We start from the raw sequence: 22,650 nt of genomic DNA, 5'->3' as shown, positions 1-22,650 counted from the left end.
AATTGTGGCTATAACATCTGTCATTCTTACTGCAGAAGCAGGTCAGCGCTGCAGTCTGATTCCATTGGGAGAGCTCAGAACAAACCTTTCTGCTGCTTCCGTCCTGTTCAGGATCTTCCTCAACTGTGTGCTCTTCTAGAGCCTTTCTGCCAACGTGATGGTACCACATCCCCTGAAATCATAAACAAACAGATCTCAGTCAGCATGATTCTATCCACAGAAGTGATTGCAACAGTGCAGCAAGGTCAGCATGGAAGCAAAAGTCTTTCACACCCTATAAACCAACAGAGCGAAGTCAAAAAGTTTAAGCATGTGCTTGACTTGTGCAAATCAACGTCCAAACAGCTGTGGCAACCCCAAGCACATGTGGACAGTCTTAACTTCAGGTAAGTACAACGTGGCAAGTAGCAAATAGCTTTCATGAACATTTAATCTCAGTATTTCAAAAAAGGCTTACAGGTAGCTTTAAGCTGATCAGCAAACAAAGTTAATTTTTCATGTATGCTCTACCCACCCACCTTGGTACCTTCAGTAACACTATAATCTTTAATAATGACCAGTTTGGCATTTTTATTTTGCTTGTACTCTTACTACATTTCTGTGATATTTCTGAATTTGCCTGCTTGAATTTCTTAATTTTGTTTGTTGATGAAGACTGATGCTTCCAAGGGAAGGTTGTGTTTGGCCAACGGGATGAACCTCTGCAGTGAAACGATCAGCCTGATGGATGGGGAGAGAGCAGTGAATGTGGGACCTCATGTGTGCTTGGTGATGTGAAGTCTGGTTGGGGGCTAATGACTAGCAAAGTGCCCCAGGGCTCACAGTGTTGCCAGCAGGTCAAGGTAAGTGATCCTTCCCCACTGCTCAGCACTGGTGAGGCCATGCCTGGAGCCCCGTGTCCAGTTCTGCTCAAGGGTCAGAGCAATGCAGAGTCAGAGACACCCAGGAAATTGCCCGCTGTGCTCCTTACAGAGAAAACTGGCGAAGGACAGTGGTTCAGTTTGGGGTGTCCTCCCAGCACAGCTGCTTCCATCACAACTGGCTCCTTCCTCCTCATGAGAAGACTTTGGGTAATGCTGCTTTCAGAGGTGGGAGTGGTTTGAGACAGAGAAAAGGACAATGCCACAAGAAAGGAACTCTGAGTAGTCTCTAAAGTAGGTAAGGTTGGCAAGTGTGCAGCTAAGCCAACTGGGTGACCTCCCAGAGTGCCACATGCCCCAGCTTGGCTCTGAGCTGGTGCTGCTCCTGGGTGAATGCCAAAGCAGCACTGGAGCTGCACTGTCCTTATGGTCTCCTCTGCATAAAGGAGCAGCAAAGGAGCAAACAGCTCCCCAGTGGAGCTGCTTGATTACAGGGCGGCACTTGTGAAAGAGGCTCATGAAGATGTCGATTTTATTCCTGCTGCAGGCTGTGGCTGAAGAAATTCCTCGTTCTGCTTGATCACAACCTCAGCCCCACCTACCTGTGCAGCACCCCCAGAAAGCTCTGTTGGTTTCCCGTGCTCTTGCAAGAGGCCCCTGATGAAACCAGTACCCTGGGCAGGGATTTTTGTCACCGTGGTCTCAGCGTATAATTAACTGCATTTGGTACCCTTTGAAGGACCAACGCTTGCCAGATTTGTGGCTATAATGTAATGGAGCAATGCCACACGTGCATATAAGCAACACGTAATTCTCTGGGATCAGAAGGTAAAGCAAAGTGATAAAGAGGGAAGAGCAGAAGCCTGAACATTTTCTTCTTGGGGAGGTACCAGCAGAACAAGATAAATGGATCTGCCCTCTGTTTGTGTAGCAGTTTTCCAGATAGAAGCTCACTGTGTAAGTCAGGAGGGAAATGTTAGCAGTGAGTGCGGTGCTGGTATGTTTGGCAGCCTCTCTGCTCCTCGTGCAGTTCCTGGGAATGCAATGGAAGCGAAGACAGCTTCCCCCTGGACCAGCTCCATTCCCCCTCTTTGGGAATCTGCTGCAGATGAAGTTCCAAATTCACCACGACATCCTTAAAAAGGTACGTATTTTCAGGCAGCTCGTTGATAGATTCATCGGCTGGCTGAAGAATGGAGACGTGTTTTTGTTAACGTGGTTTTCTTTTGAATGCTGGGGAGAGATTTATTCCCAATTGTATAAATGTGAAAATCAGTGGGGATCCGTTCAATGTAGAATCATAGAGTCATAAAACCGTTTGAGTTGGAAGGGATGCTTAAAGGCCAACCTGTCCAGCTCCCTGCAATGAACAGGGACACCCACAGCTCCTTCAGGGGATCAGGGCCCCATCCAGCCTGATTTTGCTGGATTTTAATGTGCCAGTTCTCACTTGTGTTGTTGTGGTGCTGTTTTGTTCTACAGATGGCCAGCATGTATGGCAATATCTTCACATTATGGCTTACAGGCACACCTGTCGTTGTCCTACATGGGTACCAGGCAGTGAAGGAGGGGATGACTGCCCATGCTGAAGAAGTTGCTGGAAGGCCATTAAGCAGAGCCTTCAGGTTGATGACTAATGGAAATGGTAACTATTATTTCATAGACCCTTCTGATAAATTCTAACCGTGGTTTTGGAAATGGTGCCTAATGTACAGTGGAATATAGGTCATAATATAGGTTAATATTTTCATAAGGCTTTATGAAACGTCTCTTTTTGGGTTCTCTTGGAACAATGATGGCAGAATACAGCTATGATAAGAGTTTCTATACGGGAGGTAGGAGGCAAGACTAGAAGGAAGGAGGAAAGAAAGGGAAAGAGGAATGCTACAGGTCTGCTGGCAAAAACTGAGAAAGATCTTTGAAACATTAACAGCTTCAATTCATTCATTCATAAAGAATTAATTCACTGTGATCCTAGGTGTTATGTTCTCTAATGGCCATCTCTGGAAGCAACAGCGCCGCTTTGGACTCCTAACAATGAGGAAAATGGGAGTAGGGAAACAAAACCAGGAGTGTCAAATCCAGGAGGAAGCCCATCACCTGGTTCAGTACCTGCGGAACACAAAAGGTTTGTGCTCTACCCTTTTTTTACTACCAATTGTTGCCAAACACAGTGCCAGGGCTCTCTGGAAGGGGTACGTTTGCCTTATTACCACTATGAATTCCATTTCCTCTGGCTGTCTTGCTGTTTTCTTTAATCAGCGATGTTTTGGCCGGCTGAAGTTATTTTTACTCATATATTTTGCTGACAAATTGCCATTTTCCATCTTATAATGTAATCAGCGTGAGGGAAATTTGGTAAAATGTTATGAGGAGTTCAAGGTGTGTTACTGAGGACAAAGTGGGGATGGGTTGGGGTTGGACTTGGTGATCTTGGAGGTCTTTTCCAACCCTAACGATTCAACAATTCTATTTCTCCAGCTCTCTGCTCAGTGGGGAAAAGCAGAATTGGTGTTAATGGTGAAACTGCTCGCTGTGTTTACAGGAAAACCTCTGGACCCCGCTGTGCCCGTTACTCACACTGTCTCCAATGTAATTTGTGCTCTGATTTTGGGACACCGCTTCTCCATAGAAGACAAAAGATTTCTCCGCTTGGTTGAAGCCGTGGATGATATATCAGCATTTGCAAACAGTGTCTCATTTTATGTGAGGATAATGATTTTTTTGTGTTATTTTATATGCAGATAATAGAAAGGCATCTGGCTGGTTTTATAACAAAAAAGAATACTGGTGCACGTAGAGGTACTGAAGTATGCATTGGAATGGTACTTCCAGATGACCCATCCAAAACTGATGTTTGCCCCACTGATGGCAGCAGCTCCCACTGTAACGTCTGGGTCACTGGACAGAACAATTTGCTGTTGTGATTTGGTGTGAAGTTGTGACTGCAGCTGCAAAAGCAATGGGATGCACAGCCTGAAACCAGGGCAGTTATACTGTTAACCATTCACAGGTGGGACCCACGATGCTGTATATCAGCAAGAAGTCATGTTACCAATGTACATGGCTGGAACTTGGCAGGCTTTGCACCTTGCATGATTTTTCCCCATCTCTCACTAACTGAAAATGACCGTAACTCAGTTCTTAGCTAATCTGAGGGTCCATTTTGGTTAAAAATAAATAAAAAATTAAAAATACTTACATTTTTCTTTTCTCCCAATATTAGGACTAAGAAAACCTTTAATACATTACTGGATAGGCAATATCCTTTTGAGGCAGCAGTGAAGAGACAGTCATTGGAGTCTTCTTCTTCCACTTCTGTGGAAGAAGAAGTGGAAGAAGTGGATTCCCTTCTTCCACTACCCACAGTCCCATATTAGGATTCAAATTTAGTATGCTGATGTCAGTAACACCACATATCTAAATCACCTCTTTTACAGGTCCACGATCAGGTTCCCTGGATTGCAACCCATTTTCTAACACGGTGTAAGAAGGCTTTGGCCAGTATAGATACTATGAGGGCTCTGTTAGAAGAGGAAATTGGAAGTCACAAAGGAAAAGTCGATGAAAATCAAGATTTTATTGGCTACTATTTGGATCAGATGGCTAAAGTGAGTGTCAAGCAGCTTCTCTTAGGCTCCATTGACAAATAAGGATTTTAAGTATTCCTTTAATTATTATGGTGTTTAATAGAAGTTAGGGAATATAAAATCTCTGCCTAGAAAAGCTTATAGTTGGATGAATTAGAGAACAAACCAAAAGCTGAAACTGTGGGATGGGAGGAGGAGGATGAAGTAGCACTACGAGTAGATTTGCAGGTAGATTTCTTGTAAGCACAGTAATAGATCTGCATGTGGCTAAGATACATTTAAGAATGCAAATTGTAGTGGGATTTGCAGCAAGAGTGGAAAGCATGAGTGACTGCCTACATTTGTCACGGCTGACAAACAACAGGAGCACAGGGGCAGGATAAATTTGCAGATACGCTGGGGAATATGAGAAAATGCCTTCATATTATTCAAGAAGTTTTCTTTTTTTTCCTAGCCCTTCAGGTTTTTGTTTTATTTTTTTCCATTTTGGGTAGTGTCAGTGAACATTTCTGTGATACAAGAAGGTGCTTTGCTTCTCCTTTTGTGTCTTAACTTGCTGTTTGCCACTTACGTATGCAGTCTAAAGAAGATGCTGGGGCTACATATGACAAGGCCAATTTGTTGCAGACTATTTTTGACCTCTTTCTGGCTGGCACAGAAACGACAGCCACCACTTTGCGTTGGGCATTGCTCTACATGGTGGCTTATCCTGATGTTCAAGGTGAGTACACCACAGTTTTGCAGCTTCTTAGAAATTCTATGTGTTCAAATAGTAGCAGAGCTAATTAAAGAACAGCAGAGAAACGAATGAGTAGAGCGTGAATCAGGTGAGCTGCATGCATCAGAGTAGTCCTTTCAGGTTTCATTTCTGGGAGATCTGCTCCGAATTCAGGGTGTGATCCATCTGATCAATTGGAGAAGTCCACTCTAGGGTGAGATTTATTCCCCCTGCCCCTCCACTTACAACTGGTCAGACTGTCCATGAGCACAGGATGGGTCTTTGATTTGTGACTCCTGCTGTTCCATGTGTTCCTGAGTACTTTGCAGAAGTAGACTGGAGGGAGAAAACAGTAGAGGTAATAAAGGGAAGGGATTTCCCATAGTTGTTAACTAATGGCTCTTCAAAAGACCTAAAATGTGAGACTGGAGTGCATGTGCTGAATGCTCACAGCACGGTCTGTCAGCCTCTCTGAGTTTCCTGATGCACAGAATCAAATTGCAATAATCAAGGCTGTGGTATTAATCAGGCCATTTCAGAGCAGAAATTGCCTTTTCAATTCATTCCTGTGTGATTCTGAGTGAAGGCTGAACCTTGCTCAGTTTCTAAACCAGTACCTTCATAAGAGATTAATATTTCTTCCTGCTCATCCACACGGGATGTTGAATTTCTTTTTATTTTTTTAATATCTTTTTCATTTTATTGAGTATAATTATAACTGTAAAAAAACCACCACAAGCAATGGGTATAATTATAACCATAAATATAACAGTAGGAAGAAGGATGACTGTAGGGCTTACAGATTGTTGTGCATTTAAAGCTGACTATTTCTTTCCAGAGAAAGTCCATAAGGAGCTGGATGCTGTCCTGGGCAGTTCCCGTTTAATTTGCTACAAAGACAGAAAAAACTTGCCATACACAAATGCTGTGATTCATGAAATCCAACGATACAGTAATATTGTCTTAATTGCACTTCCCAGATATACTGTGAAGGACACGGAGCTGCTGGGATTTCCTATTCCAAAGGTACTGAACAAGCACGCTGCGTGTTTTCTACTTGAAAACCTTGCAAATATGAAATTAAACTGTTATTCATTCTGTTGCTGAAAAGCCAAAAACACAATAGCAATAGGAAAAGTAAAACCAATGCACTTTAACAAATGTACTCTTTTTCAGGACACCATCGTTCTGGTAAATATCGACTCTGTTCTGTCTGATCCTGAAAAATGGGAGACACCTGATCAGTTCAACCCGGGACACTTCCTCGATAAAGATGGAAACTTTGTACACAGAGAAGCATTCCTACCATTCTCAATAGGTGAATGCACTGAACAGGGATTGATTTATTCCGTGTGATAGTAACTAAAGATCCACTCGTTCCTCAGTGTGAACTGAGAAGGCATCTACAAAGAGGTATAGAAATGCATTCCAGTGTCTTACAGAACTCCAGGAAGAGAAAAGCCCAATTGCACGTGGCAAAGGTTGAAAGAGAAGGGGTGACCTACAGAGGCCTTTTTCTCGGAAGATCTAGCTTCTCATGTAGTAGAGACCCAGCTATCACAACAGTAGCAGAAAAATTCATAATGCTAATAAGCCCAGAGCTAGAAAGGTAGGTTTGATAGAAACCCTTTGGCTGATTGCCTTTTCCATCTTTTCCCAGGGCACCGTGCATGCATGGGGGAACTGCTGGCAAGGCTGGAGCTCTTCATCATCTTCTGCACCCTGCTGCAGGCATTCACCTTCACCCTGCCAGATGGAGTGAACGAAGTCAGCACCAAGTTTGTTTTTTCAAGTACAAAGAAGCCACCTCCACACCAGATCTGTGCCATTCCTCGGTAGGAAACAGTGTCACACAGATTCAGGGAAGACTTAAACTTGGTGTGATTCTGCATGTGGAAACTTACTGTGTCTTAAGATTTTTGCTTTCCTCTTGATTTGGTCAGTTACTGCACTGAAAAATGCTTTTCGGACAGTTGCATCCTGTAAAGTCAATATTTTGTTCTTGTTATTAACGCTTGGTATATTTGTCCCAGTGTGTAATAAATAAAGATACAAAGGGAAGAATTAGAATTGGGCCTTATTTATTGGAACAGCATCAAGAGAGAAAGAACTTGAATCAAGGTGTATAAATTAGAAGTATTGTGATCAAATATCTGTGCGTTCTTTCTCATAAACCACAGTTGCATTTGTGGTGATGGGTGTAGAGGTCTTTCAGTCTGTCCCCAGATATTGATGGATGGAGGAGTTAGAAGATCTTGGGGGATGCTTTCTGAAGGGGCGGATGATGCGTCTGAGATAACAATTACATTGTTGTAATTGGAGGTGATGGAGTTCAAGAACCGTGGAGATGTGGCACTAAGGGGCGTGGGTTAGTGGGCAGTATTGGTGATAGGTGGATGGTTAGACTAGATGATCTTGGAGGTCTTTTCCACCCTTAATGATTCTATGATTTCCTTAGACTGATCAAGCCTGCTGTTGTGCAACCAGGTGTCAAGAGAGTTGAGTGTTTCACTTGCTAAAACAGGAGTAACTCTGCCCATTGGGATAGAAGTAGAGTAATGGGTTCATCAGCCAGATGTGGAAAGCTTTTCATAATGCAGGCAAGGAGCAGGGACTGGAAGATGAGCAGCAGCAAGCAGGCACTAAGTGTTGACAAATTGTTTTTTTTCATGAGCACAGTGGTTGACAGCGACATGAGAACATGTATTTTTCAGATCAGTAGTCATCTGGTGTTGTTCACTCCAGATCCTTCAATAACTTATTCAGCTTCATTTATTCTTTTCAGTTCTTTAATGGATTCTTTATCACAGTTAGCTGACTTGACACCTATCAGCATAAATTAGCATATCACTGTCAACAGAAGATTTGCCACTGCTTAAGATTTCTTGAAGCTCCTTCTGATCATTGTACCTAAGTACTTGGTAAATATGGATATTCCAATTTTTGTTCAGTTGCTGACATTTAACGAGGGATTTTTTTAGAGAGGATGGGAAGTGTTTTTTTCCAGTGGGACACAGAAGGTGGTTACTGTATGCCAGCATATGAGGCGTGAGTTTTATACACTGGATAGCAGATAGTGCCATTTGCAGTCCTTGCAACCTTCCCCAGTTTCTCATTTATCCCAATTTTTTTGCTCTTTGTTTCTTCGCTTCAGTGTCAAGCTGTCCCTTGACTATTCTTCAACCAGAAAGCATCTCTTGACTTCAAGGACTGGTAGAAAGAGCAAGGTCACTCCCACTATTCCAGAAGGGCTACTACAATGGCTAAAAGCATAGCCTTGAGCCCAGCCTCCAGGCAAATTGTTCGGGGTCATGAGAGAATTGGACTCGATGAACCTGTGGGTTCCTTCCAACTCTGGATGTTCTTTGAATCTACGAGAATTAATGAGGTTTTCTTTTCAGATTCTCTTCAGTGTGCCTTGGATGTTTGAGCCTCATGGATGTGAGTAGATTACGAAATATTCCTAGGTAAACTGAAAGGTAATCCTGCAGTGCCACCTAATACGAGATAAAAACGTATCTGTATACTCTTACACTGTAGTAATCCATGGTAAGTGCCTACTTAGGCTCTCTAGGGAAAATATTTCAGAGTGTGAAATTCAGCTTTGAATATGCTTGCTATGCAAGCTGTGTGTTGTGCCTACAAAGGACATCCTATTATTTCTGTCTCCTAACGCAGCTGCTTACCAGTTCAGCCCTTTTCCGTCCCATGTGCTTTCTTACACCCATGTCTTCAACTCCCTTGCACACACCTCCATTAATTTTCTTCCACAGATGCTGCCCTCCATCTCCTGTAAGTTTTTCTTTCGATGCCTTCCAAGCCTGTGCTGTCTGATATTCTCTCCTCACTGAAATCTTTCCCCTTATCTCTCTCCCATCTGTTGGATGGATTTGTCTTTGTATATTCCTCATTCTGGTGTCTTCCATATTTCTATTTGACCCATATCCTGTTTCTGCTTTTACTGCCCTTCCTACATTATGGAGTTGTTTGTCTTACCATAGTCTTATACAGTTTCTTAAATTACCTGCAGAGTAGCTGTAGTTATGTTCCCTAACAACACAGTTTTGTCAGCATTAAGCCAAAGAGTAGATAATGGCAGCATGAATTGCAGCCTCCTCACTCCCACAAGCAGAAGAGACAGAAGAATAATAACATTGTTGGAGAAAGCAGCTTGGGGCTTTGTCTTAGAGCAGCAAAACAATACCACTTTGGAAAAGGAGTGGTTGTCTAAAAGCCTAAGGGAAAAATAAAACAAATAACAAACTGATAATGTGGATATCAGCATGGGTAAATGCCAGCTTTTCCTTTCCTTCTCCCTATACTTGCTGAAGCCTTGGCAGGAAAGAGGTGATGGTTGTGGGGCTCCTGTTGTGACCCATGGAGTTTATGTCCGAACATTCCCGAATTCTTTCTTGTGAAAATACATTTAGTTTTGGAGAATGTAATCAGCATCAGAGCATCGGAGAGTGTAATCACCATTCTTGCACACAAAGCCGAAATTATGCAACCCTTGTTTATTTCTTCCTGAATCCCTGCCCATGCTCCCAGGATCTTCCATGTCCGTGGTGTTGGATCGAGGCCCTACAGCTATTGCTTCATCACTGAGATCACTGAGGAGATCCATCGTGTTAGGAGGGTTTTGGCTGCAGTGTTTGGATTCTCTCTGAAAGGCTTCTACAAGTTGGACTGGGCACTGCTTGACCCATGACCACTGATCATAGAACCACAGAATTGTTAAGGTTGGAAAAGACCTCTAAGACCACCTCGTCCAACCCCTCACCTACAACCAATACTGTCCACTAAACCATGTAGTTTTATTGATGATTTTTATTGTTGGATGCCCGCAGCCTAAGGAGTTGGACCATCCTGGTGGAATACGTTTTCTAATGTTTCAGAGATTCACAGTGGAAAATCCCAAGATGCTGAAACAAAGGCAGTCCTTGAGCCTGGAGTGGAAAGTGTTGTCGAGAGAGTTAAATTAAAAATGAGTGCCTTGAAAAATAAGCTTGTCATTGCAAACAAATAAAGCTTTTGTAGAAGCACAGAAACAGCCCTTCCTTGGTTAATATGCATTCCTTCATTACGCTTTAATGCTAATGAAGCAATGTGGTTGGAAGGTAACTGATGCAGAGGTCTGGGAATTGTGGGCTGGCAGCCTCCAGGCCATTCATTCCGGGTACGCCCATTGCATGTCCCAGAGCCACAAATCCCATGGAGCCAATTTTGCCCCAGAGAATGTGCTGCTGAAAGAAGCAAGCTGATGCACAAGTCTTGCAGTTTCATGGTGGGACTGCAAGCATATAAAGCTCTCCTGGAAACAGCTGTATACTTCCTGCATGTGTTGAGTCTTGGCAAAGAGCTCTACTTCATACCGTCTTGATTCTCTACTTGCCAGGTATGGCACATGCGTGTTCTAACTGGTTCTCAAAGAGAGGCTTTTAGCTCTGGTTGTAGCTCAAGAATCCTAGTAGGTTAACTATGCGTGTTGAAGCATTAGATACCAGTATATTGGTATCTCTATTTTATGATAAATGTGGGCTTTTAACTTTTATCAGCCTTGCCATTACCCTTAATCAGTGTCTCTCCTGGACGTAGGTATAAATAAAACACGTACAAAACATTTCAGAAACTCCAAGATTTAGTATCCACTTACATCTGCATGCTTAATTTGTATGTATGGTTATTGCTGTTCTAAAAGCATTCATGAAGTATTTGTTGAAGCACGCACATCCACAGTTGACTCAGAAAATTAGCTGGAGAGCTTGCATGTAGATATGTGTGTTTACATTGCCTGGAGAATCTTGGCCATGGGTTAAGATTCTTGGGCACAGCTAAGTTTCTACAAAACTCATGATCCATATTTGATAACTGGAATCTGAACGAAAAGAAGGAGAAGGATATGCACCTAAATACGCTTCAACATGAAAATGTGATGGGTGGGTCAGGAACAGAGTGGTTGATAATGAGGAGGGAGGGTTAGGGGCGTGGAATAAACAGTTATTATGTGAAATTTAAACTCTCATGAAAAAAAAAAAAAAACAACAAGTGGTTGAGCAACCAGCCTTCATAGCTTGAATAGACTGTTTTCAATAACGAGGATGAATCCAGTAAAAGCAGCAGCAATGTTGTCTATAAATCAAGTCATGATAGCATTGGTTGTCTTCCTTTTGGTTATGCAGTTTCTGAAGTTGCAACGAGCTCGGAGATGCCTTCCTCCTGGACCCATCCCTCTCCCCGTTCTGGGCACCTTGCTGCAGCTGAACTTCCAGATCAATCGTGACGTCCTCATGAAGGTATTTACTTTCAGATAATCCTAACAGCTTAGAAGTCTTTGTGATTTGCTGTTTCTCGTGTTATTTGTGTGAAAATCATTCTGATGCTTCAACCTGTCCCCTTTTAACCCCCGAGTTTTGACAAACTCATGTGAAACTTAATATCCTTTAGGAGTAAACACCTTTAGGGATAACATATCAGATTTGAAGTCAGGGAAGAGAGATGCATTTTAAAGAGTGACTTTCACAGCACGAGTTTTTGGCTTTCTGAGATCTGCTGTGTGTGTATGTGCTTGTGGTGTCAGTGGGATCTAAAAAAAGCCACAGAAGTTTTGTTAGTGGAGGAAACCCTCGTGAAATAAATACCGGAAAATATCTTTTGGATGGAAAATATCCTCTATCGTGTGAATAGCAGACGTTGAGACTCCTGAGAACTGAGCCTTGGTTTGTACACAAATAAAACCTACCTGATGTCTGTTGGCACATGGATCTGTGGCTCTGAATAGCTGCCAGGCTCAGCTGTTTCCAGCAGTGAATGCCGGAAAAGACATTTATGCCTTCTCACAGATAATTGTAGTCTCATGGAGAAGATGCAGAACATCATTCCAGGTTAGGGCTGGTCCTGTAATTAGCATACAAAAACAGGTTCTTCTTCTGTTTGTTTGTGGTGTGTGTGGGATTTCAGCTGTGCTTTGCTGGCTTCTCTCCCATCTACAGTTGGCAAAAACTTACGGCAATGTGTTCACCCTGTGGTTTGGATGGGCCCCGGTGATCATACTGAATGGATTCCAAGCAGTGAAGGACGGTATGACCACACATCCCGAAGATGTGTCTGGAAGGCTGGTGTCTCCTTTCTTCAGAGCTATGGCCAAAGGAAAAGGTGTGGTGATTTATTTTATTTTATTTTTTTTGCACAGAAACATTATATTTACAACTGCAACTCTTTTGTAGCTGGTGCCCACCCTAACAGCACCACAATGGCAGGGTTTGTCTATGAAGGATGACTTTCTCCAACCTCACTGTAGGTTCCACACTGGCAGTTCCCAAGCTCCAGATTTTCTTATTCCCATCATTATTATCTCAGGCCTGTACCTAGCCTGGCTAATTAATCTGAGTTTGATTCAGCATTGATGAAGACCATAGTTAAGCCACTTCGCAGCTCTGAGTTCTTCCTATTTGGCACAAAAAACACATTATAGGTGTATGCCTGTGAATATTTTTAGGACTTCGTCTGTTGTAACACATTGAGGTCTCCAAGCAGCTGCAATCGTCAGTCTTGCAAAATGTTTCCTGACAGGCTTCTACATCTCCACTTGCAGCAACACTGTGACATTTAGGAATGAGAGTGTTCTTTCAGGTGAAAGAATGCCTTCGTTTGTAGTAAATGTTAGCATGGTAAAGAATTCTTCCTTGTATGGACTCAGGGATTATGTTGGCCACTGGTCACATGTGGAAGCAGCAGAGGAGGTTTGCACTGAAGACTCTACGCAACCTGGGTCTGGGGAAGAGAGGTCTGGAACAACGAGTGCAAGAGGAGGCCCTCCACCTGCTGGAGTTCTTTGCAAGTTTGAAAGGTATCTCTGTGACAAACACCAATTCGTTTCTGTCATTGGTCCGATGTCTTTAGTGTATCACACTAAATCTTCTGTTCCGTGAGTCATACGGCATTGATGTAGATTGGATTGGAAATGCAAAGAACCCATTCCTGTGCCTTTTCAGACTCAGTGGGAGGCTCAGAATTAAACACTGCAGCACTATTTGCATGCACTCTCTAAGGCAGTGAGTACAATTTTGTTTTCATTACAACGTTTTATCCTGATCAACCCAGTTAGGAGCATTTGAGTTGAATTTCTCAATACTGATCATTATGCATAGCACAGTAAACCAGGACGTGCTGTGGCTAGCATTGTGTCAATTAGTAGTAATTAAATCCAACCCAGTCTCTTGACTTAAGAACTAGGAGAGATGGAGTTACGGCCACATGTGCAGGAGAAGAAGAGGACTGCTGAAGCTCAGAACAATGTTACTAAGCAGAGTTATGCCTTTGGTGTGGGACAACTGAATCAGTACAGACATAAATACATTTGTTTGCACTCTTTTTTTTGAAGCTGTGAAATTATTTTCTTACTAGTTTTCTTACTGATTGCACCATGGCTGTAAAAAAATCAGTAGGATACTGATGGCAGCTTTTCAGTGTCTAAAAGGGGCTATGAGAAAGAGGGGGACGGACTTTTTAGCAAGGTCTGCTGTGATAGGATGAGGCAAAATGGTTTCAGACCAAAAGAGGAGAGTTTTAGGCAGGCTGTAAGGAAGTTTTGTACAATAAGGCTGGTGAGGCACTGTCACAGGTTGCCCAGAGAGGTGGTATCCCTGGAGACACCCGAGGTCAGGCTGAATGGGGCTCTGAGCACCTGATGGAGCTGTAGGTGTCCCTGTTGAGTGCAAAGAGTTGGGCCAGGTGGCCTTTAGGGTCTCTTCCAACTCAAGTGGTGATGATGATTACAATTTTGTAAGAAGGTTGCTAATTGTGAAATGCAGTGCTTGCTTGAAAGTTCTTTAGGTAACCTATGAGGGAAAATATGAGACGTTCAGGGTGATGTTTATTGTTGTGGTTGCAGAGAAACCTCTGGATCCTTATTACCCTCTCATTCATTCCGTCTCCAATGTAATTTGTGCCGTTGTTTATGGACATCGCTTCTCCAGAGGGGACGAAACCTTCCACGAACTGATTAGAGCCACAGAGCATATCTTCAAATTTGGAGGCAGCCTTCTTCACCATGTAAGTCAGTGATCTGTTGTCTTTGGCTGACTAACACAGAAAGTGGGACATGCAGATTTGAGAGGTGGCTGTTGGGCATAACAGTTTCAAATGGGTGAACAATGTCCCATGCAGCTCTACTGGGCATCACACTGTCTTCAGATGGGATGGTAATGCACTACATGCCAGTCTTCATCACTTGTGCTCACTGTCTCGCAATAAGTAGTTCACTCTTAGATCTTCACAGCAAGACGTGAGGTGATGGAATGCTCCTGGGTCACGTTTGGTACTCAGTTGCTCAACCTTCATGCCCAACAAATGGCCTGCATAGGGCATCATGATAAATGCTGAATGTCAGGTCTGGAAATGTGGTACACAGTCCCTCTAATTTAGTCTCACTAATTTAGTGTAGTCTCTCTAATTTAGCCAGGTTTAATTAGCAGAAGACAAGATGAGCTCAGTAAGAGGAAGACTGAGAAATCTGTGTAGTAGTTATTTCAAGTTTTATTGAGGACTCTTTCAGAGGTCTTCTGGTGCAGAGTGCTTTGGGCAACTACCCGGTTTGTACACCAGCCTTTGCTAGGTGGCCTTTTTTGGGGTTCACCGACTGCCTTTACACCCCCTGGTGAGGACAGTTTGCAATACTTTGCTTCCTCGTTTCCTGGCATTCTCCACTGGAGGGCAGGATCTCGCTTCTAAAATGCCCGAGTACAGTTCATTCTGACTGAAGACAGGTTGAATAATTGAATAAATGGCTACAGTTCATTCTAATGATAATCACTCTAATGTGGATTTTGGCTGAGCTTGAAGGTCCGTGTAACTCTGAGTCTCACCATTAACACAGCTGGAAATTATGCTGTATACCGTTTCACAGCTTGAAAATATAAATGTACTCATCCTCAGAATATTTTATTAATTATGAAAAAAATCTCCACGTGCTAATATTGATATTAACTTCTTTTTAAAGTAGGTCTAAGTGCATTTCATGGTGATAGAGACTTTGTGGTACCTCTTGTATATCATTCCTGCAGCTGTATGAAATCTTCCCCTGGCTGATGTGCCGTCTCCCTGGTCCTCATAAGAAAGCACTGTCTTGCTATGACATTCTGAGCTCTTTTACAAGGAGGGAGATCAGAGAGCACAAGGAGAGAGAGATACCAGATGAACCGCGGGATTTCATTGACTTTTATCTAGCTCACATTGAAAAAGTAAGTGTGTGTTCTGCTTGGCCATACATTAATGGGGTGTAAGGTGAAAGACTGTTAAGTCACCCATTTGAGCCTTTCTATCACCATTTCTTACCCATCACAGACATCTCATTGTGAATCCAGTAACCTGAGACTTGCTAAATGCTTTATCATCCTAGAATCCTATAACATTAAGGTTGGAAAAGACCTCAAAGATCACCAAGTCCAACTGCCAACCCATCCCTGCCATGCCCACCAAACCCTGTTCTCAAGTGCCACATCTCCACAGTTCCTGAACACCTTATTGATGTGCCACACGGTCTTACAATTCTTTCATTAAAGGGCAGTTAATGAACTGCATTTTTTCTCAGTTAAGGAATTATTTGTGGCCTAAGTGAAAGAACACTGAATTTAGAAGCAGACCACAAGAGAGCTGGAAAGGGATTGGAGAATCAGAGTGCAGTGTTCCATATATTTGTATATGCAGTCCAGGATGGATGTCAGCCTAAAATTTAGTTCCTGGGATCCTCTAGCTTTATTTTCACAATATTAACACACCTGGCCTTCCAAAACATTTAAGTACTTCTTAAGTCTTTCAGTGCTGTTATAAGCTTTATGAAACCTGAACACTGGTGGACCAGAAATTGTTTTAGTGAGCATTTTTGGGATGCTGCTGGGTGGAAATCATCCAACTTTGTTATTAAAAAAATAGAGCAGTCTGTATTAGACATGTAGGGGAAGTACAAAAAGATACGATATTACAATAGGGAAAAATATCCTTCCCCCTTTCCATTCTGCTCCATTGGCAAAAGAAGGTATATCCTCCCTAAATGTTGGCAATGAATTCTCCAAAAATGTAACAGTGTCCCTTCATGGTTTTGCTGTATACATAATAAACCTCTATTTTTTTCTTACTTTTTGCAGTCTGGAGATGAACCCAAGTCTACGTACAATGAAGAAAACATGGTTTATTCTATAAATGACCTCTTCTTGGGTGGATCAGAGACAACAAGCACTACTTTAAACTGGGGCCTGCTCTATATGGTAGCATATCCAGATGTCCAAGGTAAGAGGAAGTGGATAAACGTATCGTGTATATCTCTGATGCAGTAGAACAGCACAGATGTAACATTTTAATGGATCTTGAGTCGGGTTCTGTCTTAGACAGCAGTAAACATAACTGATGGCTGAAAATAATAAACCATAACTGATGCGTGATAGCAGGGATGCCACTTTTTGGGAACTTCAGTTTGGTTTTGTGTTGGCCCGGTATGAGTGCTGGGGGCTAATAGGGAGTGCTGCCCATCTGTGTGCTCTGTGGGTCAGAGGAGTAAAGCTAACCAGCTGAAGGGCAAGTGGCAGCTTCATATTTTTGTCTATCAGTCCATTCCTGAGCGCCAGGTATCTGGGTGTCAGTTTAATCTGAGGTTAAATTAACTCTATGATGCATTTGAGTTTCTTGCAGCAGGCGTTATTCCAGCTGGGAGGAGAATTTGATGGTTTATCTGCTATGTCTGTGTACTTTTTAGTACTTTATTTTTAAGTCTATCTTTTAAATATCAGTCACTGACACAGAGCACTAAATGAAAACCAGAGAACCCTTTCTTGTGCTGGATAACAGAGAAGCCATTGTTAGATAGCAGAACATGTGCAAATACCCAGAGAAGAAGAGGAATTTAAATGGATGAAAGAGATGAAGATAAGAAAAAATTGCTTAACATGTATCTGTCAGACAATAAGGTCTACTTAATCTCGTGTTATTGCATGGTTATTTTCACCCTGTAATTAAGGTTATGAAAGCGCTGACTCACCTAAATAATTTTTCTTATCTAAATATAACACCCTGAATATACTTGGGAAAGCAGGGCGTGTGCAGGATGATCCATGCCCAGCTTCTTGAGTCATATGTTTCATCCAGACTCTTGTAATGAACAGACACCAGTATGTCTGTCCCCTAACAATTGGTGTCTTTTTTTTTTTGAACCCATTCATAGCTTTGCCTGCATCGACACCCAATGACAGTGATAAGCATCTCCATTATGTGCCATATGGAAAAGTTTGGGTTTTTTTGCCTAATCATTGAAGTGGGTTCTCCTTCTCTGAATTACTGGATCAGAGATGCTTTTTGGAGTTACCTGACCTTTGTGATGGGCTGCTGGCAGTTTTAGAGCAGGTTTCATTGGAATGAATACAAGCAGATCGATAGAAAATGGACTTCCATGCATTTTAGTATTGCTTTAAAGGGCCTGGAAAAGACTAGATGATTTGTTGTAAATCTAAGGCGTTTTTGTTATGCGTATGCTGCCTCTCTTGAAATGGATGAAACAAAATTATGCTCCCAATGCTCCTGGGCAGTAAGTAATTTAAATGGTACTACTCTTGACCAAAAGATAAGTGCCAAAAAGCTGGCATTGCTTCATTTAACATGTCCTGCATAAGACTCATTTTCTTTTAATAGGAATTAGGCTTTTAAGGTACAGATTCACCTTGCTTGAATTCCAGACAGCTATGACTGTATTGGTTGTAAGTGGCTGTAAGTGCTCAAGGCACCCAGCCAAAAGAAAACACAATGATAAATCAGCTATCTCTTGTACTGATGCATAAGGCAACACTTAGTTCTAAAATTCTGAGCAACAAATATCTTTTCTTAATATAGCATCAAATAGTGTCAGACCCAGTAGAGTTCCTACACGTTTAAGCTGTTGGAACACCTCACTGACTTTCCTTTATGAAATTAGCCTACATTTTTGTATTAGTTTTGTTGCTGTCCTAGTAGTTCTAAATGGAAAATGTCTTTGAATATGGTGATGTATTTTCCCACCTGAAACGGTGAATATTTCTCCGTAGAGAAAGTGCAGAAGGAGCTGGATGCTGTTTTGGGTCCTTCCCAGATGATCTGCTATGAGCATCGGAGAAAAGTGCCCTATACGAATGCTGTGATTCATGAGATCCAGCGCTTCAGCAACATTATCTCTATTGGCATGCCCAGGGTGTGTGTGAGGAACACGACATTGCTGGGATTCCCCCTCAAAAAGGTGCCATTTCTCACAGTTGCTACAGTCCTTTCCTCTACCAGTAGAACAAATTGTGGATTCAAATCCATTTGTACCAAGGCTTTCCCCTCAACAGGACTGGGGTTGGGTACCTCTGGGTCAGAGTTTCAGTAAGAAAGAGGACAAGGAACCATTTGTCTGGTTGTGATGAGTGATGTGGCTCTTGGCAGAGGGTCATCGGTAGTGGAAGATGCCAAAGGGTGGAAGATGAGATTTGAGCCAAAGACAAAAAGTTGAAGATTGGTCCTGTAGGATACCATGATTCATTTTATGTTGATACAGCAGTAGGATGAATTTGAACTGAATTTTTGTCCACAAGAAGCCTGAAAAATATCAAGGGAAAAGCATTAGGGTTTGCAACCTACTTTTGTCAGTGAGACTAAATCACAGAATCTTTTAATGTGTGGAGTGAAAACGGTACAAATGTTAGTTTCTATTGACACAGCAGCTTCCACTCTCAGGCTTGAACTGATGTTTTAAATCAAAACCACGACCCATTCCTCCCAGTTCTTTACTTCCTGCTGGGGAAACAAAACTTACCAACCTATAACGCTGAACACTGAAAGTAAGCAATGTCTAACACTGGTCTCACCTCTCTGGCTGCTGAGAGAAGATGATCAGCCAGAATTAATGTTTCTCTCCTTTCAGGGCAGCATTGTTCTTCCAAATATTGCTTCCTCTTTGTATGACCCAGAGCACTGGGAAACACCTCGACAGTTCAACCCTGCTCATTTCTTGGATAAGGATGGAAACTTTGTGAGCCAGGAAGCCTTCTTGCCATTCTCGATAGGTAAATTTACTGATGCCACAAATATCAGTGGGTTGGGTTGGGACTGTAGAAGTAAGACATCTATTAAAGACCTGTTGGTCATCTATTTTAAGCCTCTTCGTGAAAAACAGTGATAAAATTGAAATTATTTCTGGTAACATTTCCCAATCCAATTGTAAACATCTGTTCTACTGAACAAATAATAACATGGAAAATCAGAGGCATACTGGTAAATGTATACATACAGCTTGCCTATTTTTGGAAGGAAATTCTCTGCTAATGAATATGGTTGTTCATTTGTGGCACACAATTCAACTCCAGGCATATATTTGGAAAGCACTTTCAAACACTTATGCTGATGCTTAATGCATAGAAAAACTGGAGCATGATATCTTTGGGAAGAACAATTCTTTATTCTTCACCTATAGGATTAAACAAATTCATTTCAAGTTGTCGGTCAGATAAAAGTAAGATTTTTGATGTAACTGAAGCAAAATTCAAAGCAGAAGGGGTGCTCAGATGTCTACAACTACAGATAGGGTTCTTTATGAAGGCAGAATTACAGAAAATTTGTGTCACTTCTTGGCTTAAGTCCTATAGGGATTCCAGACGTAGCGAAAATACTCTTGCTTTATAGAACGACTGAGGTTGGAAAAGACCGCAAAAATCACCAAGTCCAACCACCAGCCCATCCCCACCATACGACTAATGGTGTCCCACAGTGGTTATTCTCAATTATGTGACAATGAATTTATCTGCTTCTGAGGTCAGAGGGATAAATTCACCATCATTGCCCTCTTCTTCCCGCAGGGCACCGGGTGTGTTTGGGGGAGCATCTGGCAAGGACTGAGCTCTTCATTTTCTTTGCCAACCTGCTACGGGCATTCACCTTCCAGCTCCCTGAGGGAGTGACGACGATCAACACTGAGCCCATTTTTGGGGGCACGCTGCAGCCCCACCCGTACAAGGTTTGTGCCATCCCACGCTAGGCTGCGGGCATCACAGACCACCCTCAAAGCAATCTTACCTTTGTGAATATATGGTCTCGAGACCATATATACCAACCACATGGTCTCAAGACTGCATTACTTTTCCCCCTGTTGCTCAGAAAGTCCCTTTTATCTACATTAGAGGATTTTTTTTTTTCAAACCCTGTTATGTGCTCTTGAAGGTGATTTCTGTTTTTGAACTTACTCTTTTGATTGGGAGCCCACCATTGTACTCAGCCTTGAAGACATCATGTAGATGCTTTCTAGCCTGGCAGGTTTAGAGACAATACCTGCTGAACAAGTGATAACACTGACTACAGTCTTCAATAATTAAATCGTTGCTGCTGAGTCATTCTACTGTCAAAAGCAATGTAGTTTGGAAAACCATGAGTGGAAAATTCGGCCTCTTTATATTACTGTCATCACTCAGAACGTTTCAGTCAATTTTTTTTTGTAGATGATAATTAATAAAAGACATGAAGGAGAAATATTAGCAACTCTTTTTGTTTATGGTTTATTTACAGTTCACTGTGAATTTTTAGATTTAGAAATTAGAGCTGATGGTAAACTGAAAATAATATATACAAAAAACAGAAGTGCTTTGTAATTGCCTCAGAAGTTCAGTGGTGTACCTGAAGCTACAAAGGCTTGCTACAGACACAAAATACTAGTCAAGTATAATTGAAGAGTCTGTAATAGTGGAAAAGGAGAAAAAAAATTAGTGAGTAAAAATTTCATAGAATCATAGGTTGGAAAAGACCTCTAGGATCATCCAGGCCATCCTCAACCCACCCCACTGTGCACACTAACCATGTCTCTCAGTGCCACATCTCCACATATCTTGAAAACCCCAGTTTTGTTCATTTTGTCTGAAAAAGACTCGTAAACGAACCTACCCTTTCTTGATATTCTTACTTCAGTTTGGGAGGATAGGACAGCTGAACAGATGATCATGTGCTGAATCAGTCATCACTAGACGTTGGCCACTGCGTGATGGAGATGAGTTTAGGCAGTCTACAGTGCATCACAAATTAAGATCTGTCTCAATACTTCTTGTTCAGTTGCTGATAGGACATTGCATCAAAATAGAAAGGTACTTGATATTTAGCTGTTATTAAATTAAATGGCAGAATAACGCTGGTGAAATATGGAAGACCACATTCTGACATTTCATTTGACCGAAATCTGTGTGCCCTGTTATAAACTGATGTCAAAGTCTCTATGGATTTGCATGTCTGTGTGGATAGATAAGGCAAAGCAGAAAACGCTGTGATCCAGGGGCACTGGGGCTGTCATTGCTTCTTAAAAATGAAGCATAAAACAGCAATAGCATTGCAAGCATTAACGTCATTGCTGTGCGATGCTGTCACTGCTGATGGCCATGTGCTCCCCCAGATCTGCTCTCAAAAGGGAAGCTCAGAAATAGGCTGAGATGGAAATGGAATGGCACAGCCCAAAGCGATGGGCATAACTACTGCTTGGCTGGGCACAGGGCACTCCAGAGTGCCTGAGTGGGGTATTTGCACGTGGCTGTGCTGGTATCTATCTGTGGCAGGAGGTGCTCAATAGGTGTTACTGTTCCTTAGTCCTTAGTGCACAGGTGCCCAGGAGAGGGCACTCAACATCGGCCAAAACACTTTCTCAGAGATGAGAGGTTAAGAAAAATGGGTCACGGTGCAGAGATTTTACAGTCCTCTTTTTACCCGGCGAGGATGAAAAAAATAGGAGTTCTAAGGAAAGGAGAAAGGTAAGGAAAAAAAATTAAAGCCTTTCTGGGAAGGGAGCATTACAGTTAGCATGATTTTTTTTTTTTTCCATTGTCAGTTGGAAGACAGATAAAGCAGCAAGGGGATGGGAGCAGTGAGTACATCTTTAGTAACTCCAGTTATTTCTTCTCTAGTTGCCTGCTTGCTAAACTTGCCATGGAGCAGTGCTTGCTTCCTTCTGGATCAACTGCAAAATGTGACATTGAATAAAGACCAAAGAAAGCGGTGGCCCCTTAAAACTGTAGTATATCACGAAGGCTTTGGGAGGTGAACAATTTAATGCCTTTTCTTTTTTGCTTCATTTCTCAATGAAAACGGTAGTGTTGATCCAGAGGCAAATACGATTAACGTCTGCGACGTTCATGGAAGATTTCTGTCTAGGTTAGGGAGAAGAGGTTAGAAAATAACTGGACTGATGTGATGTTTTCACATCGGCGAGGCTGATTCATCCCAGGGCACTTAGGGAGCAGTGTCAACCTGAGAGCAATTAGCAGCTGTCTGTGAGAACCTGTGGAGGATGGGAAAAGGTCAAACGTTTGTTTGTCTTCAGGAGGTGGGAGAAGTTGCAGAGGTATAAATCAGCCTGATGGCGCTCCTCAGAGTGTCCTGGCAAAAATAATCACGTTGTAGGACTGGGAGGTAAAGAGAAAAATCTGTCATCACCAAATAAGGTTGATTTAATGTAGTT

The 22,650-nt window shown here is 42.2% G+C and overlaps 2 protein-coding genes across 3 annotated transcripts; both read left to right on the top strand.

The window, feature by feature from the left end:
• Positions 1–1,259: 1,259 nt before the first annotated feature.
• CYP2AB3 (cytochrome P450, family 2, subfamily AB, polypeptide 3) lies at positions 1,260–7,233 on the top strand. Its single transcript, NM_001329486.3, has 9 exons — positions 1,260–2,004; positions 2,343–2,505; positions 2,839–2,988; positions 3,406–3,566; positions 4,301–4,471; positions 5,030–5,171; positions 6,007–6,194; positions 6,345–6,486; positions 6,829–7,233. Exons 1-9 carry the CDS (start codon positions 1,834–1,836, stop codon positions 7,005–7,007), a joined length of 1,467 nt encoding a protein of 488 aa, NP_001316415.1. The 5' UTR covers positions 1,260–1,833; the 3' UTR covers positions 7,008–7,233.
• A 3,080-nt stretch (positions 7,234–10,313) lies between these two features.
• Positions 10,314–20,689, top strand: CYP2AB4 (cytochrome P450, family 2, subfamily AB, polypeptide 4). Of its 2 annotated transcripts, XM_040705623.2 has the most exons (10): positions 10,314–10,563; positions 11,348–11,461; positions 12,158–12,320; positions 12,865–13,014; positions 14,059–14,219; positions 15,230–15,406; positions 16,310–16,451; positions 18,233–18,420; positions 19,087–19,228; positions 20,018–20,689. In XM_040705623.2, the coding sequence occupies exons 2-10, from the start codon at positions 11,456–11,458 to the stop codon at positions 20,194–20,196; spliced, it is 1,308 nt and encodes a 435-aa protein (XP_040561557.1). In that variant the 5' UTR covers positions 10,314–10,563; positions 11,348–11,455; the 3' UTR covers positions 20,197–20,689. The 2 variants fall into 2 exon arrangements, with proteins under 2 accessions (XP_040561557.1, NP_001316425.1); NM_001329496.2 differs by lacking the exon at positions 10,314–10,563 and having other exon boundaries at positions 10,932–11,461.
• Positions 20,690–22,650: the final 1,961 nt, after the last annotated feature.

Source organism: Gallus gallus, chromosome 9, assembly GCF_016699485.2.
Source record: "Gallus gallus isolate bGalGal1 chromosome 9, bGalGal1.mat.broiler.GRCg7b, whole genome shotgun sequence".
Taxonomy (NCBI): Eukaryota; Metazoa; Chordata; class Aves; order Galliformes; family Phasianidae; genus Gallus; species Gallus gallus.
Note: the sequence above shows the minus strand (reverse complement) of the source record. Positions and strands in the feature narration are given on the sequence as shown.